The sequence below is a fragment of the Python bivittatus genome, unplaced genomic scaffold (assembly GCF_059951505.1).
Source record: "Python bivittatus isolate LINGU-HERP-01145 unplaced genomic scaffold, Pbiv_v1 ctg000080_np1212, whole genome shotgun sequence".
In the NCBI taxonomy this organism is placed as follows: Eukaryota; Metazoa; Chordata; class Lepidosauria; order Squamata; family Pythonidae; genus Python; species Python bivittatus.
The window spans coordinates 7,610,725-7,635,071 of NW_028277035.1; the positions used below are offsets into that span (position 1 = coordinate 7,610,725).

The 24,347-nt window shown below is 38.4% G+C and overlaps 1 protein-coding gene across 1 annotated transcript; it reads left to right on the forward strand.

The window, feature by feature from the left end:
- Nucleotides 1-1,265: 1,265 nt before the first annotated feature.
- TRIM16 (tripartite motif containing 16) lies at nucleotides 1,266-22,418 on the forward strand. Its single transcript, XM_007430522.3, has 6 exons — nucleotides 1,266-1,884; nucleotides 7,321-7,416; nucleotides 12,481-12,714; nucleotides 13,704-13,875; nucleotides 14,029-14,124; nucleotides 20,035-22,418. The coding sequence occupies exons 1-6, from the start codon at nucleotides 1,318-1,320 to the stop codon at nucleotides 20,649-20,651; spliced, it is 1,782 nt and encodes a 593-aa protein (XP_007430584.3). The 5' UTR covers nucleotides 1,266-1,317; the 3' UTR covers nucleotides 20,652-22,418.
- Nucleotides 22,419-24,347: the final 1,929 nt, after the last annotated feature.

Sequence of the window (24,347 nt, forward strand, 5' to 3'; positions counted from 1 at the left end):
AAGGAATTGTTTGCCATGCAGACATCATTCTTAGAAATTGTAATTGTACTATCATTCCCAGAAATAAATACCAGTGAAAACTATCTTCTGCTAATACACTGATCAGCAAGAACAGCTGTCTTTGTTTGCCTTTTAATGGAGGAACATGAAATGTGAAGGAACACAAGAATGGAAATGTAAAGAATGAGGAAGAAAACAAATTGGAGAGCTGGCAACCTCTGGGGCCATCATAAGAACAGGTTGGAGGCCCAATATGGCTCCAAGGGTACAGGTTGCCCATCCCTAGCTATTTCCATAATTGCCATGCCAAGGTGGACGTGCCAGGATAGTTGTACTATTCAACTGTCAAGGTGAGAGGAGATCTGCTAGGTGTCAAAACATGTTTGTGATGTCCTCTTGGTAAAATCCCAATCTTTCTGCCAATATAGGGCAGCAGCTATAAAAGCCCCACACTAGCAATAAATTCTAAATCCTGTGGAGTGAACATAATTTGAACTAATTCAATCCTTATTCCAATTCTTTGTCATTCTGTCACTGCAGAATTAAAAGTGCTATTTGGTTTTGTTCAGTTGATGAAAAATTTGACATGAACATATTTCCTGGTTTCTCTTCATTCCTCTTTCCTTCGGGAACATGTGTACTGGATTGTAAGCCTGTCAGCAAGCTTTTTTAAAAATCTTTTTTAAAAATTGTGCACAATCATTGTTATTGCATGAAAATATCAATAGTGTGTTCTAAAAAATGGATGAGAAAAAGAATCCACAGCCTGACAATAATAGCGATGTCAAAGTAGCTGACATGACATTCAGGACAGGACATGCACACACTCACATTCTACACGATTCTTACATTTCTTGAATTATCCCAAGACATAATGCAGTTACATAAAAGCAGGATTTGGTTGATTAACATCACTAACAGTTAAGCTCAGTGAAAGAATGAGTAATAGTTATTGGCATTTCTTGAGCAATGTAACAGTCTCTTCTGGGAGGGGGTAGGGTTGCCCTGTCTTTCCAGAATAAGAAAATAAGGCCCAGTTCTTCATGAGAGATGTAACTTATGATTCTCTTCACAGAAAAGAGGCTGAATCTATGCCAGCTGCTTACATCACTTGCTCACCTGTTGCATAATTTTCAGCCCATGCACCTAGGAGGTGGAAAGAAAGAGTTAATTACCTAAAGCACACAAACGCTCGGGAACATTCAGGCGTGACTGTTTTCTTAATCTTCCTGAGGTGCAGTCACACAGCAAATACCTTAGAAAGCTGGAGCTGTTGGTACGGTTGCAGGGGTGCTTCTGTTCAGGAAATAGTAGATAATGGCTGCTTCTGATTCAAGTTGTCCTGAAGATCTGACTGAAGACCTGGCAATTCTGGACTCTCTGGTAAATGGCTCACCAATCTGTGAAGAAAAGCGTGAAAGTATACAATTGAAAAATGAAGGGGAACCTCTGATAGAACTTGAAAGCAAAGATTCATGCAGCAGTGAACCAGGCCTGGGAGACCACTTGTCTGAAAACGGATCATCTGAGGATCAGTCACCCAGTCTCTTGACAGAAAGACACCCAGCAGAGGAGGAGGAGGAGAAAGAAGTGCTTTGTGATTTCTGCCTAGCTGAGAAGGTGCAGGCAGTAAAATCCTGCTTGACCTGCATGGTAAATTACTGCCAGGATCACTTGAGGCCTCACCTGGAGAATGCCAAACTACAGAGCCATAAGCTTATGGATCCACTAAAGGACATTGATATACAGAGCTGCAAGACTCACAAAAGGCACCTCAGTTGGTTCTGCCACAGTGACCTAGTTTGTATCTGTGAGGAGTGTCTTTCTGATGGACACCAAAACCATCAGGCTGTAATCTGTGCTGTAGCCAGGAAACAAAAAGAGGTAACTACTGCATTTATATTTATTGTTGATATGATGTGTAGGAGAATTGTCACAGCCTGTTGAGTTGCTTGGAAATAAGAGGTCTGAGAGCTCTCACTTTCACTCCCAGGCTTTTGTCAAGTGGAGTGATCATTTGCATGACCATTCGGGACTAGGTCACACTGAGCTTCAGTATTGTTTCTTGGGTTGTGGCTTAGCAGCACACATGAATCTAAGTACTGATTTATCAGCCATGGCTTAATGTATAAATCCTGCCTTTGTGGCTTGTTCCATGAACCATGCCTTAGCATGCACTTAGGCTGGTTTCTAAATGAACATGAGAGAATTGTGTTGTAAATGTGAATACTGGGATTTTATGAATTTGCAAGTGGGGTATGATGAAATAAAAGCTGTCCTTGTGAAAAAGAGGATTAGGGGCTTTCAGTAGGGAGAAATCCTGATGAGGAAAAGGAGGCCTTGCCTACTTTCTATGAGAATCTGACTGTCGTGCTAAGCATGACATCTACATTCAGGCCTGCTTATGATAAATCTGGATTTTGCTTGGTTCCTATCAGCTAAGGCAGTTGGCATTTGACTGATTCTGAGGCACGGTGAGGTATTCAACCATTATAAATGCTCATTGCTGACTGGAAATCCCTTATAGACTTTTTGTGTGAAACAGAAAAAAATGAACTTATGATTTATGGGTTTGATGATTAGACAGATTCTATAGATTATAGAAAGAAAAGAGTTATGCTTTAACCATAGAGTAAGAGGAAAATTTATAATTGTACCTATAATTGCTGTAAAGAAGCTACTTCTTTGTATCTTATTTCTCTCTTTTCTATTTTTCTTCTACTTTTTTTCCCTTTCTTGCAATTTCTCTTCAATTTCTTTCTGCTTCTTTTCTTTTTCTCCCTTTATATTAGTCTGTATCAGTTTTTATTTTCTTTTTAAAAAATATTTAATATAATTATACCAAAAAAACAAACAAAAAAAGGAATTCAGCCATTATATGATGCTTCTTGGGATTAATACCAAAGATTAGAGTCCATATTATTCCTCCTAAGAGAACACTGGAATTGGGTCCATGCGTGGTAGTTCTTGCTCCATCATTATAGATTCCTCCTTTGCCCAGGAAAGGTAAAGACACCCTCAAGCTGAGTTCAGCTCTGGTGACTTCATGGATACATACATGCAGTTTTCTTAGCAATGGTACGGGAATGGTTTGCCATGGCTGACCCCTGGGATGCTTATTCAGTTCTCCACACCTGAGATTCCTGATCCTGCTTAGTTTCCAAGCCAAGAGAAGTTCAGCTCACATTGCCGTACATTTCCCATTTTAAAAGGTCGTCAGACAAATGGTTTTTATCTCATCTGGCTCTGCATTTAAACTGAGTGCACATTTTTCTTAGCAAACCATTACATCTCTGCATCATTGCAAAAGCAAACAGAGAACAAGTTTCTTCACTGTCTTGCAAATATGGAATTTAAAATAACTTCTGTCAGAGGTGTTCCCCCCCCCCCCCGAGTATGTTTGCTAGAACTTGGGTACAGTTTTGAACAAACAAGCAAGGAGCACCTCTGTTTCTCCTGTTGGGTGTTCCTTTTTATGTCCCAGTTTCCACAGCGGGATTTTCCATGCCTGAAGCATTAATAATGTGAAAACAATTCCAGTAATGGTTATGAATCATATCTTAGGTGGAGAAATCAGGCATTTATAGCTGTCATGAATGGATGTCTTTGTTGGTGAGTGTGAACTTTTTGCCACTTTTTCTGATAATCTTCCTGTTCTGCAGGATAGAATTACTCGTACTAGTTATTTCATACTGAATAGGGTTGTGTGATGTTCACTGCTGTTCCCCCACTCAATGCTTTAACCCCTCTTCTTTGCTGCTTTTTGTTCTCAGGGAGTAAAACCTAAGAGGAAATTGGAATTCCCTTTCAATATCTGAATCCTGTTTGGGACAGAATTCTGTTTCGTTTTGTTTATCCTTACTTAAAAGTATGGTCTGCTCCAAATCTAAAACCTTAAGGGAGCTAAAATGTAATATCATTGTATTGTGTTGGTAACACAATGCAACAGAATAACAATCAGTAGGACCTTCATCCTAGAGTTGGGAGCTTCCTGGGTGTATCTGGAAAGGAGCAGAGTTTCTCACACATACTTAACATGTTAGGCTGAGTTGTACCATGATCATAGTGAAATCAACTGGAAGAAGAAAAGTGGACAGAGAAGAGACAGAAAAGTAGACATGAAGAGACTGCACAATATTGCAAAATATACAGACTGTATCTCCTAAATCAATGGACAACTTTCTTGCAGAGAAAACCACACCCCCACCAACACTGGCAGGCAAGCTACTGTATATAAACAGGGAGCAAACCCCACACCCTCTAGCACTGATTATGTTACCTAGTTGGGTAATGAAACATCTTCAATCAAACAACCAAGCTCAGAGAGCACCAAGGACTCCACAGTTCAATCTTGAGCTACACATATTCTCTTCTATTGGAATGTTCTTGCAGTTGGGGACCAGTTTATTTTTGAACTGGCTTTCAAGGATAGTGACATTCCCCAGATTAGTTTTTTTTTTTTTCCAGTTGAATTTTGGGGAGTTTAAGAGGCTGGGTGCCTTAAGCTTTTAAGGGACTTAGAATAACTGTGTTTGCCCTTAACTGCCCAAATTGAGGGTGGGGGACTTTGGGAAGGATGTTGGGGTGGGTTTTAAGGGATACAGATGTATTCAGTGGTGCTGAAAGTTTCTTTCTCGTGAAATAAGATTCCACAGCCAGTTCATTTAACTTCTGTATATGGAATCCAGGAGGGAGAATTTAGTCCCTTGCCTCAAGCCACAAAACATCCCACTATGAACTTCTACTCAATTAATGAACAGCCCAGTATTTATCTCTACATCCTTGCAGTGGCTTTTTTACAGTCGTATACCAGCAGGCAACACAAAAAAAGATTTTCTAACATTTTTGAAATTATCTGAGGTGTGGAAATGTCTATAACTGAAGCTTGGCCATTAAGGAAGTCTGCTTGTGTTTGCATTCTGAAAGTGGTATGTGAAGGCTTATTCCCTACAGTACTATAAACAACTGGATATCTACAGTGGATTGCAATAATTAATAAAGCAATAATATGCAAAATATCAAACAGTAAATAAACCTAGTTGAAAAGGGTCAGCAAAAAAGTACACAGTGGGGAAAAGAGTTGGAGCTCAGCATAATCCAAAGATCTGATGAAATAAAAATATTTTCATGTTTTGTCAGAAAAGCAATAAGGTCGGGGTGTGAAGGAAGGCATGAGTGCTTCCTTCACTGTTGACTGCATCTGAAAAAATCCTGCATGCCATCCTGCCAAATCTTAACCTAACTTCTAACCCAAACGTTGGGCAGGCTTCTACAGGAAGAAACGTCCCTCCAAGTCACCTGCTTTCAGGCCATGTAGGGATTTATAGATCATAGCCAAACTTTGTAATGGCCCTAGAATTTAAGTTGTAGGACTATTTCATTTATTTGGGTTTCTGTTCTGAGGTGGTGACTGGACTTTTATAGATGGATGATGACATGGTGCTCTTCTTTGTAATACAAATGAGCACATGCAGGCTTCTAAAAAAGATGAGTGATTACCGTAGACCAGAGAAGCTCAACATTAATTCAAGATAAAGATTGTAGTCTTTGCCAGAAGATAAAACAAAACAAAACAACCCCCCCCAAAAACAAAACAACAACAACAGCAACCCAGACAGGGATTTGTGATGGCAATACCTTCATTTATACATTTCTCTCAAACATTGATCTGGAACTTGCATATCACAAATGCTAAGCAGAGAGCAATGACAGCAATGTTCCATTTGAGGTACCTTGGTTCAAAAATGGTTGCCCTATGATGCACTGTTTCGTCCAATTGAAGGTGACAAACAAACAGACAGGAGAGTTTTAGTAGTATATAGATTGAAGCCATGATTCATTATAGTCATCCATGGTTGATCTATGTCAATCAATTCTGCTAGCCGCTGAATAGTTGGAGTCATCTGTTTGTGTTTCCAAAGCCGAACAATAAGTCTTTTGATTATCTGTTCATTTTCTCGGTCCAAAAGTCACCTCCCATGTGATTGAGATAAATCTCAAGAGTGAGTTAATACATGTAATTGCTTCTTACAGAAATGGAACAATATATTTAAGTCAAGCGTTATACTGCATTGCCAGCAACATAACTGCATTATGATCATTTCTGAAATATTGTTTCTTATTGAAAGGATGTGATCTAAAAATCTGTTGAAATTTTTGATTTTTTTAAACTTCTCCTCTTTTTTATTCATTAAATAAAAAGAGAGAGAGAGAGAAAATGCACAGAGACACACACACATGAACGCACATACATATATACATACTTAAAGGAATTTGAGAGAAAAAAATTAAAAAGGCAAAAAATAAATAAAACAGAAATAAAAAGGCATTCTGGTAGCCCTCCTCTCAGTCATTCCTGCCCCCCCCTTTTTTTTTCCTTCCCAGCCACTTGGATGCTTTTCATACTTTACTTTGGACATTATTACTCATTTCTATTTGGATCATTGGAATGTCTGATTGTCTCTGAGTCTCAACTTCCAGCTTTAAGGCAAGGTTTAACAGAACTCACTTTCCAGTCTGTGCCATCAATGTATCTGGATAGAGGGTATCAGCAAGTACCAACTACTTCATGATTCTGTGGTACATCTGTTTGTGCATACGGCATCTAGAAGTCATTTTTTAACCCTCGACAGAAGCAGCAAAGTTGTAGTTCATATCATTTGCTTCTTTTGGCGAACAGAGAACATTCTGTCATTCAGCAAGGAGCGACATATGCAGTTACGCAAAGGAAATTTAGAGCAAAAAGAATGTCAGCTATGATACTTGTGTGCAAAGGATATGAATTGTTTTAATATAGAATTGGTTGTAGTGGCTTATTTTTCACCTGCTGTTGATGGTTTAGTTTTAAGTAGCCCATATTAGTTAGTTCCTGTTATCTAACTGCTGGATGGGACAACAAACCTCTGATTTTGGTAAGCACTTCATGGTGTAGTTAAAATAATATGGTTTCAGTAATGTACTAATTTAATATGACAATCCAGTGGCAAGGCTTGACAGGGAATATCATCAGACTGTAAGCTACTTATAATTGAATTAATTTATATTCCACCTCAATCCAACTGCACTCTAGACAGTTTTCAAGGACAGTACAACTTCATCCAGAATGACTAACATGGATGAGTTTTCTTACAGGCCAACCACACCCTATTCTTGTCTATATAGTCTTGATTTATTACCCATTACTTTACATAACTTGTTTGACTCTATACATGAGCAATTTTCAGTCTGAGTGTTCATAAACAAAAATGAACTGATTCATGACTTTCAAATGCTGTTATGTGACTTGTCTCTATGTATAACACCTGGTTTATCTGTCAACAGTGTGAACTTCTTCACCTCCAAGCAGAATATGACTGGAAACTGAAGTCAGCTGAAAATGCAATTGTTAAATTGCAGAAGAATTCAGAGTCTATAGTGGTAAGAATTAAAATAGAACATCTCTGTTCACTTGAGGTTGATGATAGAAATGATTTGTTGTGTGTTTTAAAAAGCTTTCCCTATACTCATTGCTTTGCAAAATATATTCTTACAGGCAGGCTGTTTCTTAATAGATCCAACCAATAGTTGTCTACCAAGCTGCACAAATAGGCTGGATCATAACTAGTTTGAAGGTAATAGCATATATATGACAGCAGTCATAACAGTAGAATATCTTCCAAGGCTTATGGAAGAAGGTATAGCTATTCTCTTCAGTACCTGATAATGTCTCTCCAAGGCATTCTTGGAAATTACAGTGCTGGCATGCTGACTTATATGAGAGCCTTGGATCAGACATTAATGCTGGTGGTCTTGGTGGGCCTCTGTTGGCTTCCCTAGAAAACCTAATGAGTGTGCGGACATTATTTGACCATTTCCTTATAGAAAAGTAGACTTTTCCTCATAAATATGTTTAAGTGCTACTCAATCATTTCTTGAACACTTTAAGAAACAAACACACCAGGGATTTTTCAATTACTATACTGGGCTGTGTCTTGTTCTGTTGAGAGCAGTAGGCCCATGTCAGCAAAACATAGCTCCTGGCTGGTCCAAAACTGTCAATTCATTGGAGCACCTTTATCTCCCCTTATTTCTGGGCAGACATTTTTAGAGTTGCATGTAGCTACTAGCAAAGAAAGTCAAATCTATTTATAGATCAGCATTTGTACTGATTAAACATACTGGCTGAATTATCTGAATTAAGTCTTAATTATTAGCAACTCCCAAAACCTGCAAATGGGTAATAGAAATAGCAATCTAATCTTTGTGTAGGTTTTTTGGGGTGGATTGTGTTGTTAGATTCTTTTGAAGATTTCATCTAGTCACCCTTGGTTATTTCACATAGGTTCTCTTTGGACTGTCCCTTGTTAAACTAACTTAAGAGTGACCAATGAATTCATTGTCAACTTCTGGAAAACACTTTAAGCCTCACAAACCTTCTGAGTACTTGGAAGTATTTGAAGGATTTTAAAATATTCATTTATACATTCTGAAGTCAGCCAGAGAGAGATCAGTGCAATATACTAGGGACATATGTTGGATTGTGCCATATCCCAAGATGAATTGTGTGACTTCAGCTCTACAAGCCAAACTAAGATTCTCTCCTGTGTGAACAAAAGTGAATCAAGACTTTCATAAAACCTTGTAAGTGACTGAACACATCTGAAGGCTACAGACAATGGCTATGTTCATATATCATCTAAGTCAATATTTACATCATTATGGACTGTTGGATAACCCATAGTCATGTAGTTAATACACAGCACTACATGTGTGATGACAATAGGTAAATTTACACATGATGTGCCAAGTTACAAACAAATCATATTACACTTAGCATGATATGTGACCCCAGGAAATGGGCCTGAAAAAAACACAATTTTTCTTTTGCTTTTGTACATATGGAAAATGCCAGGATAGATAGTGGGTAGAAGAAGAGATGGTGAGTAGCTAATAGTTCCACTTTTCATTTATTGGGTTATTTATTTATATAGTTATTTATAGGGTTCATCAGGGGCTCTCAAAGTCAAAATGCTTTACAGAAATGACGTTGAGTTATATGTTGTTCTTTTCTCTGTTCTTTTCTCTATGCTCCTTCGTAACGATTTTTTACATTTTTTTTTCATATTTTAAAAACTTGTATTTAATCTTGGTGGAGGGAAGATTTGAGGCTAGTTTCATACTTTACATTCTAAAGTCGATATTAATGACTTTTAGGACAAGGATTTTATAGTTATCCTTGCAGTTTGGCTAGTTTCTTTACAAGAGTAATCTGTACCATATCTGCAATTTTTACTGGAATTTCCCATTAAATTCCTCCCAGTGAGGTGAGGAATCAGTGAACCTTTCACCTTCCAAATCTATAAAGACTCCCCTTGAGCAATGCCGATGTGTATGCAATTTGATAAGGTTTATCTCATAGCTTGCACAATTATTCCTGCAGTCATCATCTAATGCCACTAAACTGTAATGAAAAACAGAAAAGTTATAGTAGCTTTCTTTAAAAAAAAATCAGCATTCGAGGAAACTGGATAAGTTTTATCACTTCAGAAGTGTTTACTTGGCCTGTAATTGAATCCCAATCTGGTAAAAAGTAAACACAATAGCAACACTACAATAATTTGTGGATTTCCAGTGTTAGCCAACTGTAAACACCAAACTTCAGTTTTCTAAAATCTGAACCAAATCTCCTACTTTACTGTCATTCATGGAGCATTTAACAGCAAGACTGGGTGTATTAGATGAAAAGCTGGAGGTTTCAACCCTCCCCCTCCAAAAGCTCTCTGGGTCTATATACCTATATACCTATATACCTATATACCTATATACCTATATACCTATATACCTATATGCCTTTGATATAGTTGCTTGGTAGTTACAACTACCACTATCTGTGTTCCAGGGTATGCCTTTACCTGGCATCTTCCCTAGTAACTCCACTATATGAGAGAGAGAGGACCTCTAAATCCTGTGTCCCTTATTGGTAAACATAAAGTAAAAATATGATAAAAATGAAATATATTCTATAGTGTCTTTTTCTGGCTCTAGAGTTTTGTGGTATGTGAAGAGGGAAATCAGTCCATCCCACCTTAGTGAGTTAGGCCAATCTCACAAGGTATAAACCAAACTAACTTTAATTTTCAAAAAATGGGGAGAAAAAAAGGTAAAAATTCCTTTTTAACTTTAAGTAGTCACATGCAATGGAGGAAGTAAAAAATAGAACCATGCAAACCATAGACAGCATCTCAAAAGCATTTCCAATAGGGAAAAAATAACACAAAAAAGTAAAGACTTTGAGCAGACCCCAAAATGATATTGACCTGTTATTCAGACATACAATCACTGAGCTTGTGTGTGTGTGTGTGTGTGTGTGTGTGTATTGTAAGGTTTGCCCCGTTCGACAGAGAAACTCCCGTGACACGTGTGGTTCACAAAAGAGGTTTACTCATGCGTAATGTAGCAGTCACAAGCAAAGCCAGGACTGGCTTGGTACAATTGCATCACTCGTTATATTCCCCCCTTCCCGCGCTTTTTTCCGCCCCGCGATCGCGTTACCGCTGCGGATTATCGGCCCCCCAATAATCCCTCTTGATTGTCCATGATGGCAGGTTCGGTCAGGGTCCATTGTCCTTGACTGGCAGTCCCCCTCCGGCTTGGGTTGGTCCCCCCCCGGTTACGTGCAAGCCCGAGGGTTCTGTGTTGCGCGGCGATCTTGTTTCGCTGCCTGTGGCCTCGTTCATTGTTGGCTCGCGCTGTTATCAGTGTATAGTTAAAGCTTCCGCTGCGGTTTTCCTGTTTGGCTGGGCGCAGGTGGCCCATTAATTAGCAGCGCTTTCAGTTCCTCTTTTCCTCGCTAGCTGCCGCTGGTGGAGTTCGCGTGGTCTGGCTGCGAGCTTCCCCGAAGCCCCGTGCTGACCGAACCTGACATGTATTAAAGATAATATATAACAGAGCCATAAAGCTTAAATAGTTCCATGTATTCCAAAATAGAAGTAATTTTATGCAATATCTCTAGCTCAAACTTGTTATCTATTTCTTAGATAAATGGATCACTGTAGCAAATGTTTCCTGCTTGCTTCCTTGGTTCTTCCAGATCCTAATAGATGCCAACCTTTAATCAGGTGCAATGCTCCTTAGCTCCCTTTCCTAGCCCTTGAATACTGCTTTTGTCCTGGATTTTTAAAAGACAAAATCTTTTCTTCTACAGAAGGGGATAGACTGGCAGGAACTCTTTTTGCTAAGTGCTAATGTAAGCACCCATCCTCAGGAAGATCCTGCTTGAGATGGAAGGATGTGTACTAGGGAACTCTGCAGTCTATGTGACATGCTAACAGACTGGAGTACTCTTAAGGCAGGAGAATTCTAGTCAGGAGAAAGAAGAGGTTACTTGCCATCAGGAGTTTGGAGGGAACAATTATATTCAGGCTGAATTTTCCATTGGTTGATTTCTTTTGAATAACACTCCATCTTGCAAACTGGGTGAAAAAACAGAAAAGACATATTAGATCATTTTGCTGTACAATATATTAGGCATCCTGGATCTGGCTATAGTTCTGCTTGATTCACATTCATTTAGAGCAGAAATGAACACCAGCAACTGGTTAACAAGTAGCAACAACCATCTGATAATTAGTGTTACAGGCATGGAAAATTTTACAATATCCCTATTTCCTTCTCTTCTGATTTTGTATATGAATTTGTATATGATAAAATCCTCCATATCTTTTAGTAGTAGATTAAGCGTACCGAATAACACAGAACAAAGATAGCAAACAAATTACAGTTCAAAGGCTGAATTCCTCACCACCTTCTGAGATGCTAGATGATGTCAGGGAGCAGAGATTCAGAGAGGGAAGTTTCTCCCACAATTTTCCTCCTCTTGCACCTATCAGTCACTGAATACAAAGTTAATCAGAGAGCGATTGCTCTCTGTTTTCTACTGCAAAGAGAAAGACAATTCATTCTTCCTGCAAAAGGGAGGAGAGAGAGAGAGAGAGAGAGAATGAGAATGATCCTGATTTACTTCGTAGTTGGAAAGAACTACTAAGAAGTATAATTTGGCAGATAGGATGGAGAACATCCATGGGTTGTTATTACAACCATAGGCTGGATGTTCTCTATGCCTGCTATAGAAAGTTAGCATTTGCTGAGTTATTCTTTATACTCCCCCCCCCTCCCCAATATAAGACACCATTAGAGTAACAATAGTTTTCTTTCTCATTTGGTGGGATGTTACAAGTGACTTGACCTACTGCAGTGACTGCATGCATTATAGTAAGTTAATACTTGGAAAATGGCTGCTGTGTTTACATGGAATAATTTATTCTTGAATGTGGCTCATTTTTTCCTGTCAGTCTTATGCATGTAAGGGACATTTTGGATGGGACATGACTAAATGGACTGCATGGTATGGGTACAGCTGTACCATTTACTGCATGGCCAATTTAAAATGCCAGACTGATCAGTTTTAAGGCTTTGCAACAATGATGACTTCTGTTCTTGCAGAAATCAGTATCCGAAGTGAAAATCTTGGTGGAAGAGAAGTTTGAGGAGCTGCTCCAAGCTGTCAAGACAAGCCATGCCACTGTGCTCGCTTTTCTGGAGGAGAAGGAGTGTGCTGCAGTTAATCATGCAAATGGAATAAAGATCTACCTTCAGAACAAACAAGTGACAATGGAGGAATGTAGGAAAAGATTGGAGAAGATGGCCACCCATTCTAATGATATCATCTTCCTAAAGGTACCTTAAATGATAATAGTAAAAATGTTTAGATCAGCCTTCCACAACTGTTTGCCTTTCTCCAATATTCTGGGGTTCAACTGTCATACTTCTGTCACTGAAAGTTATGAGAGCTGAAGCCCAACACATCTGATGTGTACATCATTGGGAAAGGCTGGTCTGGGTTAATTCAAGTCTTGCCTTTTCACTATTTTGTATTGGCATGAGCTGCTGTTTGTATTCGCATAAAACACAGCTGCTGCCCTGAAACTATATGTAGCCAACTGTTGGGATGTGAATTACACAGTCTTAAGAGAAAGCAGAGAATACTAGAGTGTGTATTTGAGTGAGCAACAGCTCCTCTGAAAAAAAATTTCAGTAGGAGAGGGATACAACATGTCATGATGTCATGAACCAAACCTCCTGATTTGAATATTTTCATCTGATGTTGAAATGCAAGTGTGAAAGGGCGGGGTTTGCATCATGATGTCACAATGCACATTTCATCATTTTCACATCATTATGGTTAGTAGTGGACACCTACACAAGGCTTGAGTCAGTAGGGGAATTATCCAGCTATTGGCATACATCTACGGAGCTGTTGCTTCAGCAATCATCGGCCAGTAGAAGAGTGCATTGATGGTTGTACTATTTCCCAAGCCCTTCCCGGAGCATAGCAGGTCTCTGATCTGCATACCTTTATTCCTGCCTCTTCTTGCAGAGTAAGGCTAAGAGATGAGGGGCTTCAATCTATAAAATAGATGCTACATCCCTGGACCTGTGCTTTAGTCATATTTATTCCTTTTGAACAGAAAAATGGGGTAAAAACTAAGAGCAATGAAACAAAGATTAGGAAATTTGTTAGATTATAGTGCTTTATATCACCTCTATGAATTTTGTACACCTATTCATTTAGCCCCTGTAGAAGGGAGAAAGTTGCTGAGAGGAAGGGGAATGTCCAAGTAGTGTTCTTCTCCCTTCTTTTCTTCTATGTATCTGTGCATATTTAGGAATACTGTGAATTCAAAAAGAATCTGGGAGATGATACATTGCCCAGTGTGTATATTGGCCTAAAAGACAAATTATCAGGAATCCGAAAGGTGGTCTCCGAATCCACTGAACAGCTTTTACAATTACTACAAACTTCCTATAAAGACAAACTGAAGAGGTTTGCCAAAGATGGTAAGTACCCATCCACCCTTCTTTAATTTATATATTTATTTATTTCAATCCATTTTAAGGCTGCTTGCTCATCAACAATTCTGATCCTGACAATTCTTTTAACTCTTATTCATACAACTGAATTTCCTTCTTTTGTTCCTGCCATCCATCCAGAAGATGCTGGGATAGAAACAACAGTGTCTGCAATTGTTCCATCCAAACATCGCCTATCAGCTCCAGAACCCCAAAGTAGGAGTGACTTCTTCAAGTGTAAGTTATTGGCTGATTTTTGGTGCAACTCTTGAAAGAATTAAGAAAGCCTTGCAGAATCAGACCAACAACAGTGGCTTATCTGAAGATGTCTGTGGGAAACTGACAAGCAGGAGATATTTGTGATCAGGCACACCTCTCCTGCTTGTCAGTTTCCCATAGACATCCCATAGAACTCAGTTTCCCATAGACATCCCATAGAACTCAGGGGCATGCTGAATACTGAAGACAATATATAGCCAATATGAAGAGTAGCCACTGATTCATTCCCATCAATTCCCTCTCATGTTTTTATTACTGCTATCATTTATTGCTATGGTACCTCACTTGGTATATCAAACATAATCAATATAATAAGCAATAAACACTAGCTAATAGGGCTGTGCATAACATTTGAAAGGGATATCTCACAAAGTGTATTGGTGCAAACAAAACATTCCTCCTCATAGAGGTAAAGCAGCCACATTCTCCGAAGTCTTGATGCAGCTTCTTCAAGTCTTCAAAGACTTTTCCCTACAGCCTCTACATGCTGGTGTATATCCAGTTATTGTAGTGAGTACAGAGGATAGCCTTGAAGGACTACCCTAATTGATATACCTGGCTATTGCTTGAGTTTGAAAATGGACTAGATGAGGATGAACAAGCTGAGATTAAATGTAGACAAGTTTTAGCTAAAAATTTGCTTGGCGATTAAGCATCTTCTGGAAAAGTCTATGTTCCTTCTGAAATATAAGATGGCTAGTCTGGGAATATACTTATCCTTGAAATGTCATGTGTTATGGGGCTTCTGGGTGAGGATCTATGGTGGACTAGACATCTCTGAAAGAGCAGGGATGGCATCGCATTGGAGATCAGTCAGACTGTGAATTCTGGACTGCACTGTCTTTCTGGATAAAGGAGAGATTGTGAGATTGCCCACTTGCACTCTGGACAGCTGCTCCTTGTGAGGAGGCTGCAGGAACTGAATTTTTTGCTGTCAACTTGTGAGATGAGTGGCTGGGAGTGGAGGGATTTCAATCAAGCTCACAGCCGTGATGCAGCCTATATGGACACAACGTTCACCCAAGCCTCACTTTCTTAAACATTTCTGGGTGTAAATAATTTACAGCTAAAGAAAATTTTCTGAATGGCAGGATAAGAGAATTCCACTTGGCGAGTCAACATCCTTTCTGAACTAAAAAGGAAAAAAAAAAAAGATTTTAAAGATTTAAAAACTTTTGGCAAAAATCTTAACAAGGAGTGGATGTAAGAAAGTTTAAAATGGATAAAAGGAACTTTTTTTTTGAAAGAATTTTTTTTTTGTGTGAAAGTGCTTTTGAATACATTGGAATTAAAATAGCCAAATGAACCAGACCATTGTGGGAATATTTTTACTATTAAAGAGTGTAGACAATTGGTGGATTTTACAAAACCAAAGATACTGTAAAGGTAATATGAGCCAGACTGTGATGCTGACTGCAACTACGGAGTGCCATTTGAGCCAAAGTATTAAGGACACAGGAAAATAAAACGGGGAAAAAAAGGGGGGGGGGAGCATGCCTTTTGCTCTTTCCCTTGCAATTGAGACACTTTCACTTTTGGATTATGATATTACAATCACCAGAAAAATGGCAAAGTAGCAGAGGGGAGGAGAGGATCGCTAAAGCAACCTGCAGAGAGAGGAATTACACCAGATTTACTTCAGAAAATGTTTGAGAAATTGGGTAATAAGTTAGCTAAATCACTTGATACTAAATTGACAGCTTTTGAAAAAAGAATGGATGAAAGACTTGTAAAGACGAAAGAGGAGATGAAAGAAGAAGTCAAAAAGATGGAAAGCTTGGTAAAACAAGTGTCTAGAGATGTAAAACAAATTAATGACAAAGTGGAAATTCTGGAGAGTGAAACAGAAGTTAAGGACAGAGAGTTGGAAGGAGAATTAGTTAATCTGGTGCTACTAGAACGGAGAAAGATTTATTTATTTATTTATTTATTTATTTATTTATTTATTTATTTATTTATTTTTGAGATTTAGAGCAATTCCAGAGGATTCTGGTGAAGATATTAGAGAAAAAGTTATTAAAGCTTTAGCAATTTTTTTGGATTGGGATGAAGAGGATACAGAGGCAGAAATTGATAAAGTATATAGAATAAATACAAAATTTGCCACAAATGTTCCAAGGGATGTCTTGGTGCACTCTGTCAGGAAGAAAACAAGAGAACAAGTTTTGCAGCAGCATTTTAATACGAGACTGAAGATTGATAATACAGATGTAATTGTTCTTAAAGAAATTCCTATTAGAATCTTGCATACGAGAAAAGAGTATTCTTTTTTGACTGATAGATTAAAACAAACAAACAAACAAAAAAAGATTGAGGAGAATTTGGTTTACCTGATTTGAAAGTGTATTTTGCAGCTTGCTGTTTTGTTTGGGTGAAAGAGTGGGTGCTGCTGAGAAATAGAAGGCTTTCGGAGTTAGAACATAAACTGAAATTTGGGTGGCATGCGTATTTGTGGTACAACAAAGTCAAAGTCAATGTGGATTTTAAAAACCATTATGTTAGACATGCCATATTGAGAATATGGAATAGATACAAACCCAGGTTGTGCTCGAAAACACTCTGTGGCTCTCAGCACAAGAAGCATTTTTTAGTTGAGAAACAATAGGCAAATACCAATGGCTAACTTATCGTGAGATGCTAGAATTTTGTCAAGAAGAATACAAAATAAAATCAAGAGAAGAACTCATGGCAGAGGGACATAACTGCCAATAGTTTTCTTATTTACAGTTGTTAGAAAGATTTAAAGTAGACAAAAGAGTTTATGGTTTTGAACATTGTAAGACTGAATTTAAAATGGAATTATGTACAAAGGATGAACATGTAATTGCTAAAATGTATAAACTTCTATTGAAATTTGAAACAGAAGAAGAAGAAGTGAAAGAATGTATGATAAAGTGAGCTAAAAATTTCGTTATAATATACAGATGGAAAAATGGGAAAATATGTGGCTGAAAGGATTGAAATGTACACTATGCTATAATCTTAAAGAGATTTTTTAATAAAACGATGTACCATTGGTATACAACACCAGAGAAATTGTCTAGAATGTATAAAGACACTTCAAATACATGTTGGAAATGTGAAAAAGCTAGAAAATTTTGGATCCAAATGCATACACTGATTCAGAGGATTTTAAAGATTAATATACAATTGAGACCAGAGGTCTTTCTTTTGGGACTGAGGGACAAACCATTGGTAAAAAGTCATGGAACTTTGATTTTGAATATGATGACTGCAGCAAGATTATTGCAAGCACAAAGATGGAAAGGTTTGGCAGCACCTACAGTGGAGGAATGGTTGGTGAAGATGAGGGAACTCTTTGAGGTGGCTGAATTGACTTCTTTGATCAGAGAAAAGACAATATCTACATTTACTGCTGACTGGAAACCCCTTATGGACTTTTTCTGGAAAACAGAAAAAAAATGAACTTATGATTTATGGTTTTGATGATTAGACAGGATAGATTATAGAAAGAAGAGAGTCACATTGTAACCATAGAGTAAGAGGTAAATTTATCATTGTACTTATAACTACTGTAAAGAAGATTGGAAGCCACGTCTTTATCTTTTTTCTTTTGCTTTTTTTCTTTCTTTTTTCTTTTCGCACTCTAGCTTTCTCTTGTATTTGTTCCTTTTTCTTCTTTCCTTCTTACTCTCTTTTAGTTTGTATTAATTTTTACTCTTGTTTTTAAAACTTTCAATAAAATTATATTAAAAAAAAAGAAATTTCATGTGTTACTAGGGTAAGCAGCACAGTTGATAATTACTTTAGTTCATCAGCTGAGACCTCTCCACCCTGAGTTCCTCTGACTTAGCAGTAGTCATCCCTGCTTTGTACCTCATGTTTAAGCTATTGCAGTGCACTTGGCCTTTGGGATCTCTTTGAAATCAGAACCTTCAAGTAAAGAGAAATGCAGGAGTTAGGTTTTTTTTTTTTTTCATGACATAGAGATGATGTTACACAACACAGAAAGATTTGCATTGGTAGCTAGGGATCCTGATCTTCAGCTGACTCATCTAAGCCACACTCCTGCCCAGCCCTGTTTAACTTTTTCCAACTGCTGAGCTTTGATGTTTTATGGCAGTGTTGTCCAAACTTGGCCACTTTAAGATGAGTGGACTTCAACTCCCAAAATTCCCCAGCCAGCCATGCTGGCTGGGGAATTCTGGGAGTTGAAGTCCACTCATCTTAAAGTGGCCAAGTTTGGACAACACTTTTTTATGGGGACTAAGAGAAGGTATCTGAAATCCATCTTCCTCCTCTTCCTTGGATAGCTCTTGGTTCCTGAGTGGTGGTAGGGTATGTATGTGGGGGACCATTCTGGTTTTTGTCCCTAGGGTGGCACATCCCTGTTGATGTAATGTTTCTAAATTGTCTTTGTTATATTTTATTTTTTCTTAGATGCACACATTAGTTGGTGATTTTTCAGAAAAAGATGATGTAAAAATGTTATAACCCCCAATGCATGGAAATGTACTCAAGACTCCATTTCAATTCAGAAAAACTAGATTTCTATTTAATAACTTAGTTTAGATACCCATGGCTGTATTCTCTCTGGTCTCACTGAAAAACACAATCAAATGTGACATAAATAATAGTTTAAAGATTAAAACAACATAAAGTCCTGAAACATTCAAGTAATGTTGAAACACACAAGTGTAAGAAGTGCAATTCCAAAGCTTCAGGCCCTAGAAATTCTTCAAGAAAGGGCAAATCATATATTAAAAGCTAGCTGAAATAAGTAGTCTGATTAACAGCTTATTAGCAGCATATATGATCTTAGGACCTTTAGATCCCAACATGTCCATGATACTCTGACAGCTGGTTGAGGGAGAACTGTAGTTTCAATGTGAGTATGTAGGAAAAGGCATATGGAAGTCTTTCGGAAAGCAAGCCTCCTTCTATTATAGGATACAACTGAACATTTGCCTACCAGTCTGACAAGAACCTTCATTTTTGTTAAATTTATGGTCATGTTATGCATTCTGGCATAATCCATGGATGAAATGCAATTATATGCTTTCATCAGCAGAAAGTTTTTTGCTGAAAGCAGGAAAGGAGGAATTCATCCCTTTTCCAGCAACCTCTCACTTGGGCTCAAAATCTGTTCCAGGGTAGTTCTCATAACTCTTCAGAGTAGATTTTGAGAGCGTGCAGAGGACTGCAGGGAACAGAGGAAGAAGAGAAAGTCTCACTTGCGACTGGAAGTCTACTAGGACGATATTAAATTCTCCTCAATGTGTGGCTCAGGGGAGCCAGAGGATTAGTTTTAAATATACATTTGTTAGAGTCAATATTAGAAAAAAATTCTAGGGAAATGTTTTGGAGGAAATAACATTTTCCTTTGTTTTCCAGAATGGTTAATAAAATCGTATCAAAAACTTTAAAAAACCCTCTAAATATATATTAATCTCATATTAGTGATCTGAAGTTAATCAGTTGTTCATTATTGAATGCTGGCTTTTCTGGGCCCTAGTATTGAAATATAGGGAGCTATTACTCTAGCAAGCTATTTATTTTATTCCAAGCAAGCGTACAAAAACCACAGTGGTTTTTACATACCAAGCCAAGATGTTCTCTTACTCCCCACCTCTGTCCAATATATGAACAATGAGAACCAATGGAGAAATCCACTAACCATTATGTGTATTTTAATATTTTTAACCAGCAGACAGAGCTACAACCTAAAAGATTGCTTTTGGCAAAGGAAAACTTCTTCCAAGTTCTATACACTGTAGGCAAAATATGTCAAGTGCTTACTCCTGTTATAAAATCTACTTCGGTCTTCTGGGTACAGAATTCTATCATATTTATTGTTCAATTAAATTATTTCAAGCTTTGAAAAAAATGTATCTATTTCTTGTGCAGATGCTTGCCTGTTAACATTTGACCCTGTTACTGCTCATCGCTATTTGAGGCTCTTGGATGACAACCACAAGGTCACAAACACCACACCCTGGGAGCATCCATACCCAGATCATCCAGAAAGATTTGCACACTGGCGCCAAGTCTTGTCAGATCAAAGCTTATATATGGGCCGCTATTACTTTGAAGCTGAGATATATGGAGCTGGTATTTACATTGGCATGACAAATAAGAGCCTTGACAGGAAAGGTTCAGAGAGCAACAGTTGCATCTCAGGGAATAACTTCTCCTGGTGTATTAAATGGAATGGCAAGGGCTTCTCAGCTTGGCATGGTGATGTGGAGATACCTTTGAAATCTCAGGGATTTAGCAGAATAGGAGTCTACCTAGATTACCCCAGGGAGACGCTCTCCTTTTATGGCATTGCTACTGACTCAATGACTCTTTTGCATACTTTTGAATGCAAGTTTAACGAACCTTTATATCCAGCCTTCTGGCTATCGAAGAAGGAAAACAGCATTCGGATTGTCAGGTTGCGAGAAGAAGCTGAACAGAATCCAGCCCCTTTTCCTCCTTCCCCAGCAGAACCAGCTTCCAACAGTTTGGGGACTTCTGATTAAAGCAGTGCACAGTATGGAGCTGTTAACTTGGAATCAAGTCATTGGCTGGGTTATATGATCTAGGCAACACTGGTTGTGAGTTGTGAACTCTTTGAACAAGCATCTTATTGAAAAATTGTGCTTTATATACTTCAGGTTAGTTATTACCTCTGTGAATATCATCTCTCAGCTGAGAGAGAAAGCAACAAATGATAAAAATTATCCTGTTTTTAAGTGATAACATTGAAAATATTTATTTGTAGAATTAGCTTCTTTCTGACTGTACACCTGTAACAGGCACGTTCAAGAAGGAAAACCAAATGGCTGTTAGCATAACACTGCTCACTATATATTGAAAGTATAAGGACAATTTATCTATATATACATTCACTCTTTTCCCAATCCCCCACTGCTGCCTATGCTATAGAAAACCTAAGTCACATATATTGATCATATCAAGGGGGTTTTAGGACAATTGGTGTTTCCAAATTACTTGTGGAATATTTCAGCATTGAATGAAGCAAGATTATTGTATGCACAAAGATGGAAAGATTTGGCAATACCTACAATGGAGGAATGGTTGGTGAAGATGATGGAACTTGCTGAGATGGCTAAATTGTCGTCTTTGATCAGAGAAAAGACAATATACGGTTATTGCTGACTAGAAACCCCTTATGGACTTTTTGTGTAAAACAGAAAAAAATGAACGTATGATTTATGGTTTTGATGATTAGATAGGATTGATTAAGAAAGAAGAGAGTTAAGTTGTAACCATAGAGTAAGAGGTAAATTTATAATTGTACTTATAACTGCTGTAAAGGAGATCAGAAGCCACTTCTTCGTATCTTTTTTCTTTCTTTTCTATTTTGCTATTGCTTCTTCCCTTTATTGCCCTTTTAGCTCTCTTTGGCTTCTTCCTTTTTCTTTTTCTTTTCTTACTTTATATTAGTTTGTATTAGTTTTTATCTTCCTTTTAAAAAGTTTTTAATAAAATTATATAAAAAAAATATGAGTCTAAGGCAGATGCATCTATATGTCTACAGCTATGACATAAACTTGGGGTGGTGCCAGAAGAAAACTGTCTGATACTGGGAGCACAAATAAAGTTGGTAACTAAAGTCTCCAATAATCATATGTAATCATATGACATTTTGATGTATATATGCTGCAAGAAATAGGCACCAGCATAGAGACTATGAAGAGGCTGTGTTTGGAATACCTGTTTTGTCTGGATATAGACATAAGTTACTGTTATGTTATATGTAATCCCATATTACCATTTCAGATATTTTAAAGGATCTCTTAATGATGAAATGAAAAGTTGACACTCTCTGTTGATTTTAAAAAACCCTTAAACCAGAATGTTTGGCTTTACTATTATTTGATTTTATTCTGATTTAATCAGATTCTGCAAAGCATTCAGACTAGTGAACTGATTAGCTTGTATGTGGGTTGCTCTCTTGTGTAGCATGCAGTTATTCATTTCCAAGATAGTCTTGTAATGAGTAAATTTTTGTTGGCAGAATTGTTGATAAGGGGTAACAATGAAGAGTGCCTTTAAAAAGTGATAAAAAAACCCAAATTACCTCAGTAAAACTTCAAATTAAGAATGACCAAAAAGTTGGGTTAAAATTAACATTTTTATAAAGGTTTAAAAGATTCTTTTTGCTGCATCAATAAATTAATTGAAAGCTGACAATAAATAAAAATAATTTTATCATTAGCTAATTTTTTTTCAGCCAAAGTAGCATTTTGGGAAATTTTAGGAAGGCCTAGAAACCTAACACTTTACCACAAGAGGGCAGTATTGTGCCATAACAGTTTGATATACCCGCTGTAGTTTAACATAAATGTGAGAAATTTGTATTTCAGTGCTTTAGAAGGCAATTATATAAGTCCAAATATATTTTATTGCTTTGGAATGGCTCAGAACTTTTTTTCAGGCTTGTATATGCTAATGATTTAAAGCAGTAATGCACTGTATGAGGGCTAATAAATTGAAGCTTAATCTAGTCGCTCTTGTTCAGGGAAAGAACTGGGATTCAAATGGTGTGGTATGGAGTAGCATCTCCCTTTTTAAAACATCTGGCTTACACCAGAAAAGGGCTCCTTCATTTCACCTGAGTCCAGGATACTTAGATGGCAACCTTCTCAGATGTTGCATCCATCTCAGGGTACATCAAGTGTGGCCATAAGAATTCCTACCTTAGTTATCACCGCACTAGGCTGCTGCAACTAACACTTTGTGATGTTGGCTTTGAATGTCTCTGGAAACATTGATTGGGCCAGAGTCCAGGTGCTATCTTGGAGCAAATGGCTGTTTCAGAACAGCAGCAGTGGCTTCCAAGCTCCTTCTGGACCCAAACATGGGGGTGATCCCTCAAAGCTCTAAGACCATCTTCTTAATTTCATTAGGTTCCCACTTGGATTGATTTGATTGCATTTCATTATATTTAAATGGATATGGAACTTCAAAAGCACCCAAGTGCGTATTTTTCTTTTTTGTATATTTTTCCAACATGTAACCTCCCTGCTCTACCCCCAATCCATTAAGTCACTGGTGTATATTTCATCTTAGGTGGTTATTCTGTTGTAAACTGGTTTTAAATTGGTTTTCAGTTAAATTGGTTTCAGGTGTGGCAACAGCCGAGACTCCAGGGTAGGGGAGGAGGTGTGGCGATTGTCATCCGGGAGTCCCTTAAGGCTTTCAGGGGCACTGCTCCACAGGTTGTGGAGACCCTGTTCATAAAGTTGGGCTCTCAGGATCAGTTGCGATTGTTGCTGCTGTACCAGCCTCCCTGCTGTGGAGCAACCTCCCTGCCTGAGCTGCTGGATTCTGTTGCTGGGTTGATGGTGGAGTTCCCCAGACTTATGGTCTTGGTGGACTTCAACCTTACCTGGGAGTGGGGTCAGAGGCAGCTCAGGAGTTCATGGCTACCATAACAGCTATGGGCCTATCCTAGGTCATCCAGAGCCTGACATGGGACAGCAGTCACATACCTGATCTGGTTTTCCTGTCTGAGCAATGGCAATGTGATCTGGAATAGGCGAATTCTGGTGTCCCCTTTGTCATGGTCAGATCATGCCCTAAGTACTATGGGGTTCTCTGGTGCCACTATCCACCACAGGGAGGTGGGACCTATTAGATTGATCCACCCTCAGCAAATTAAGCAATGCTGTTGATGTCTTATCCCAGTGCCTGGAGGCAGTGGGAGTCTGGATGGGGAACAACAGGCTTCAGCTGAACCCTGGCAAGCCGGAGTGGCTCTGGGTTTGGGGCCCTCTGATTCAGGGACTATGCCATCTTTGTTACTGGATGGGGTTGCACTGCCCCAAACAGACCCAGTGTGCAACTTGGGGGTCCTCCTGGATTTGAAGAGCAGGTAACAGTTGTGGCTAGGATTCCTGGATCAGGAGGCTCTGCTTACAGTCACTCATGCTCTGCTCACCTCCCAGATGTAATGCACTCTACATGGGGCTGCCCTTGAAGAGTATCGAGAAGCCTCAGTTGGGGCAGAATGCAGTAGCAAGGGCAGTTGTGGGTGCCCCTAGAGTAGCACACATTAAACCTCTGTTTTGTGAGCTGCATTGGTCACCAGTTTGCTTCTGGGTCCAATTCAAGGTGCTGGTTTTGACCTTTAAAGTCCTTCATGGCATGGGGCTGGATTATTTGAGGGACTGCCTCTTCCTGATTACATCTGCCCATCCCATCAGTCC

Excerpts from the sequence above, each read along its gene's own strand:
- TRIM16 (XM_007430522.3), top strand. The coding sequence starts at position 1,318 with ATGGCTGCTTCTGATTCAAGTTGTCCTGAAGATCTGACTGAAGACCTG. Across the intron at positions 7,417-12,480 it reads AGAATTCAGAGTCTATAGTG|AAATCAGTATCCGAAGTGAA; the intron begins GTAAGAATTAAA and ends CTGTTCTTGCAG. Across the intron at positions 12,715-13,703 it reads ATGATATCATCTTCCTAAAG|GAATACTGTGAATTCAAAAA; the intron begins GTACCTTAAATG and ends GTGCATATTTAG.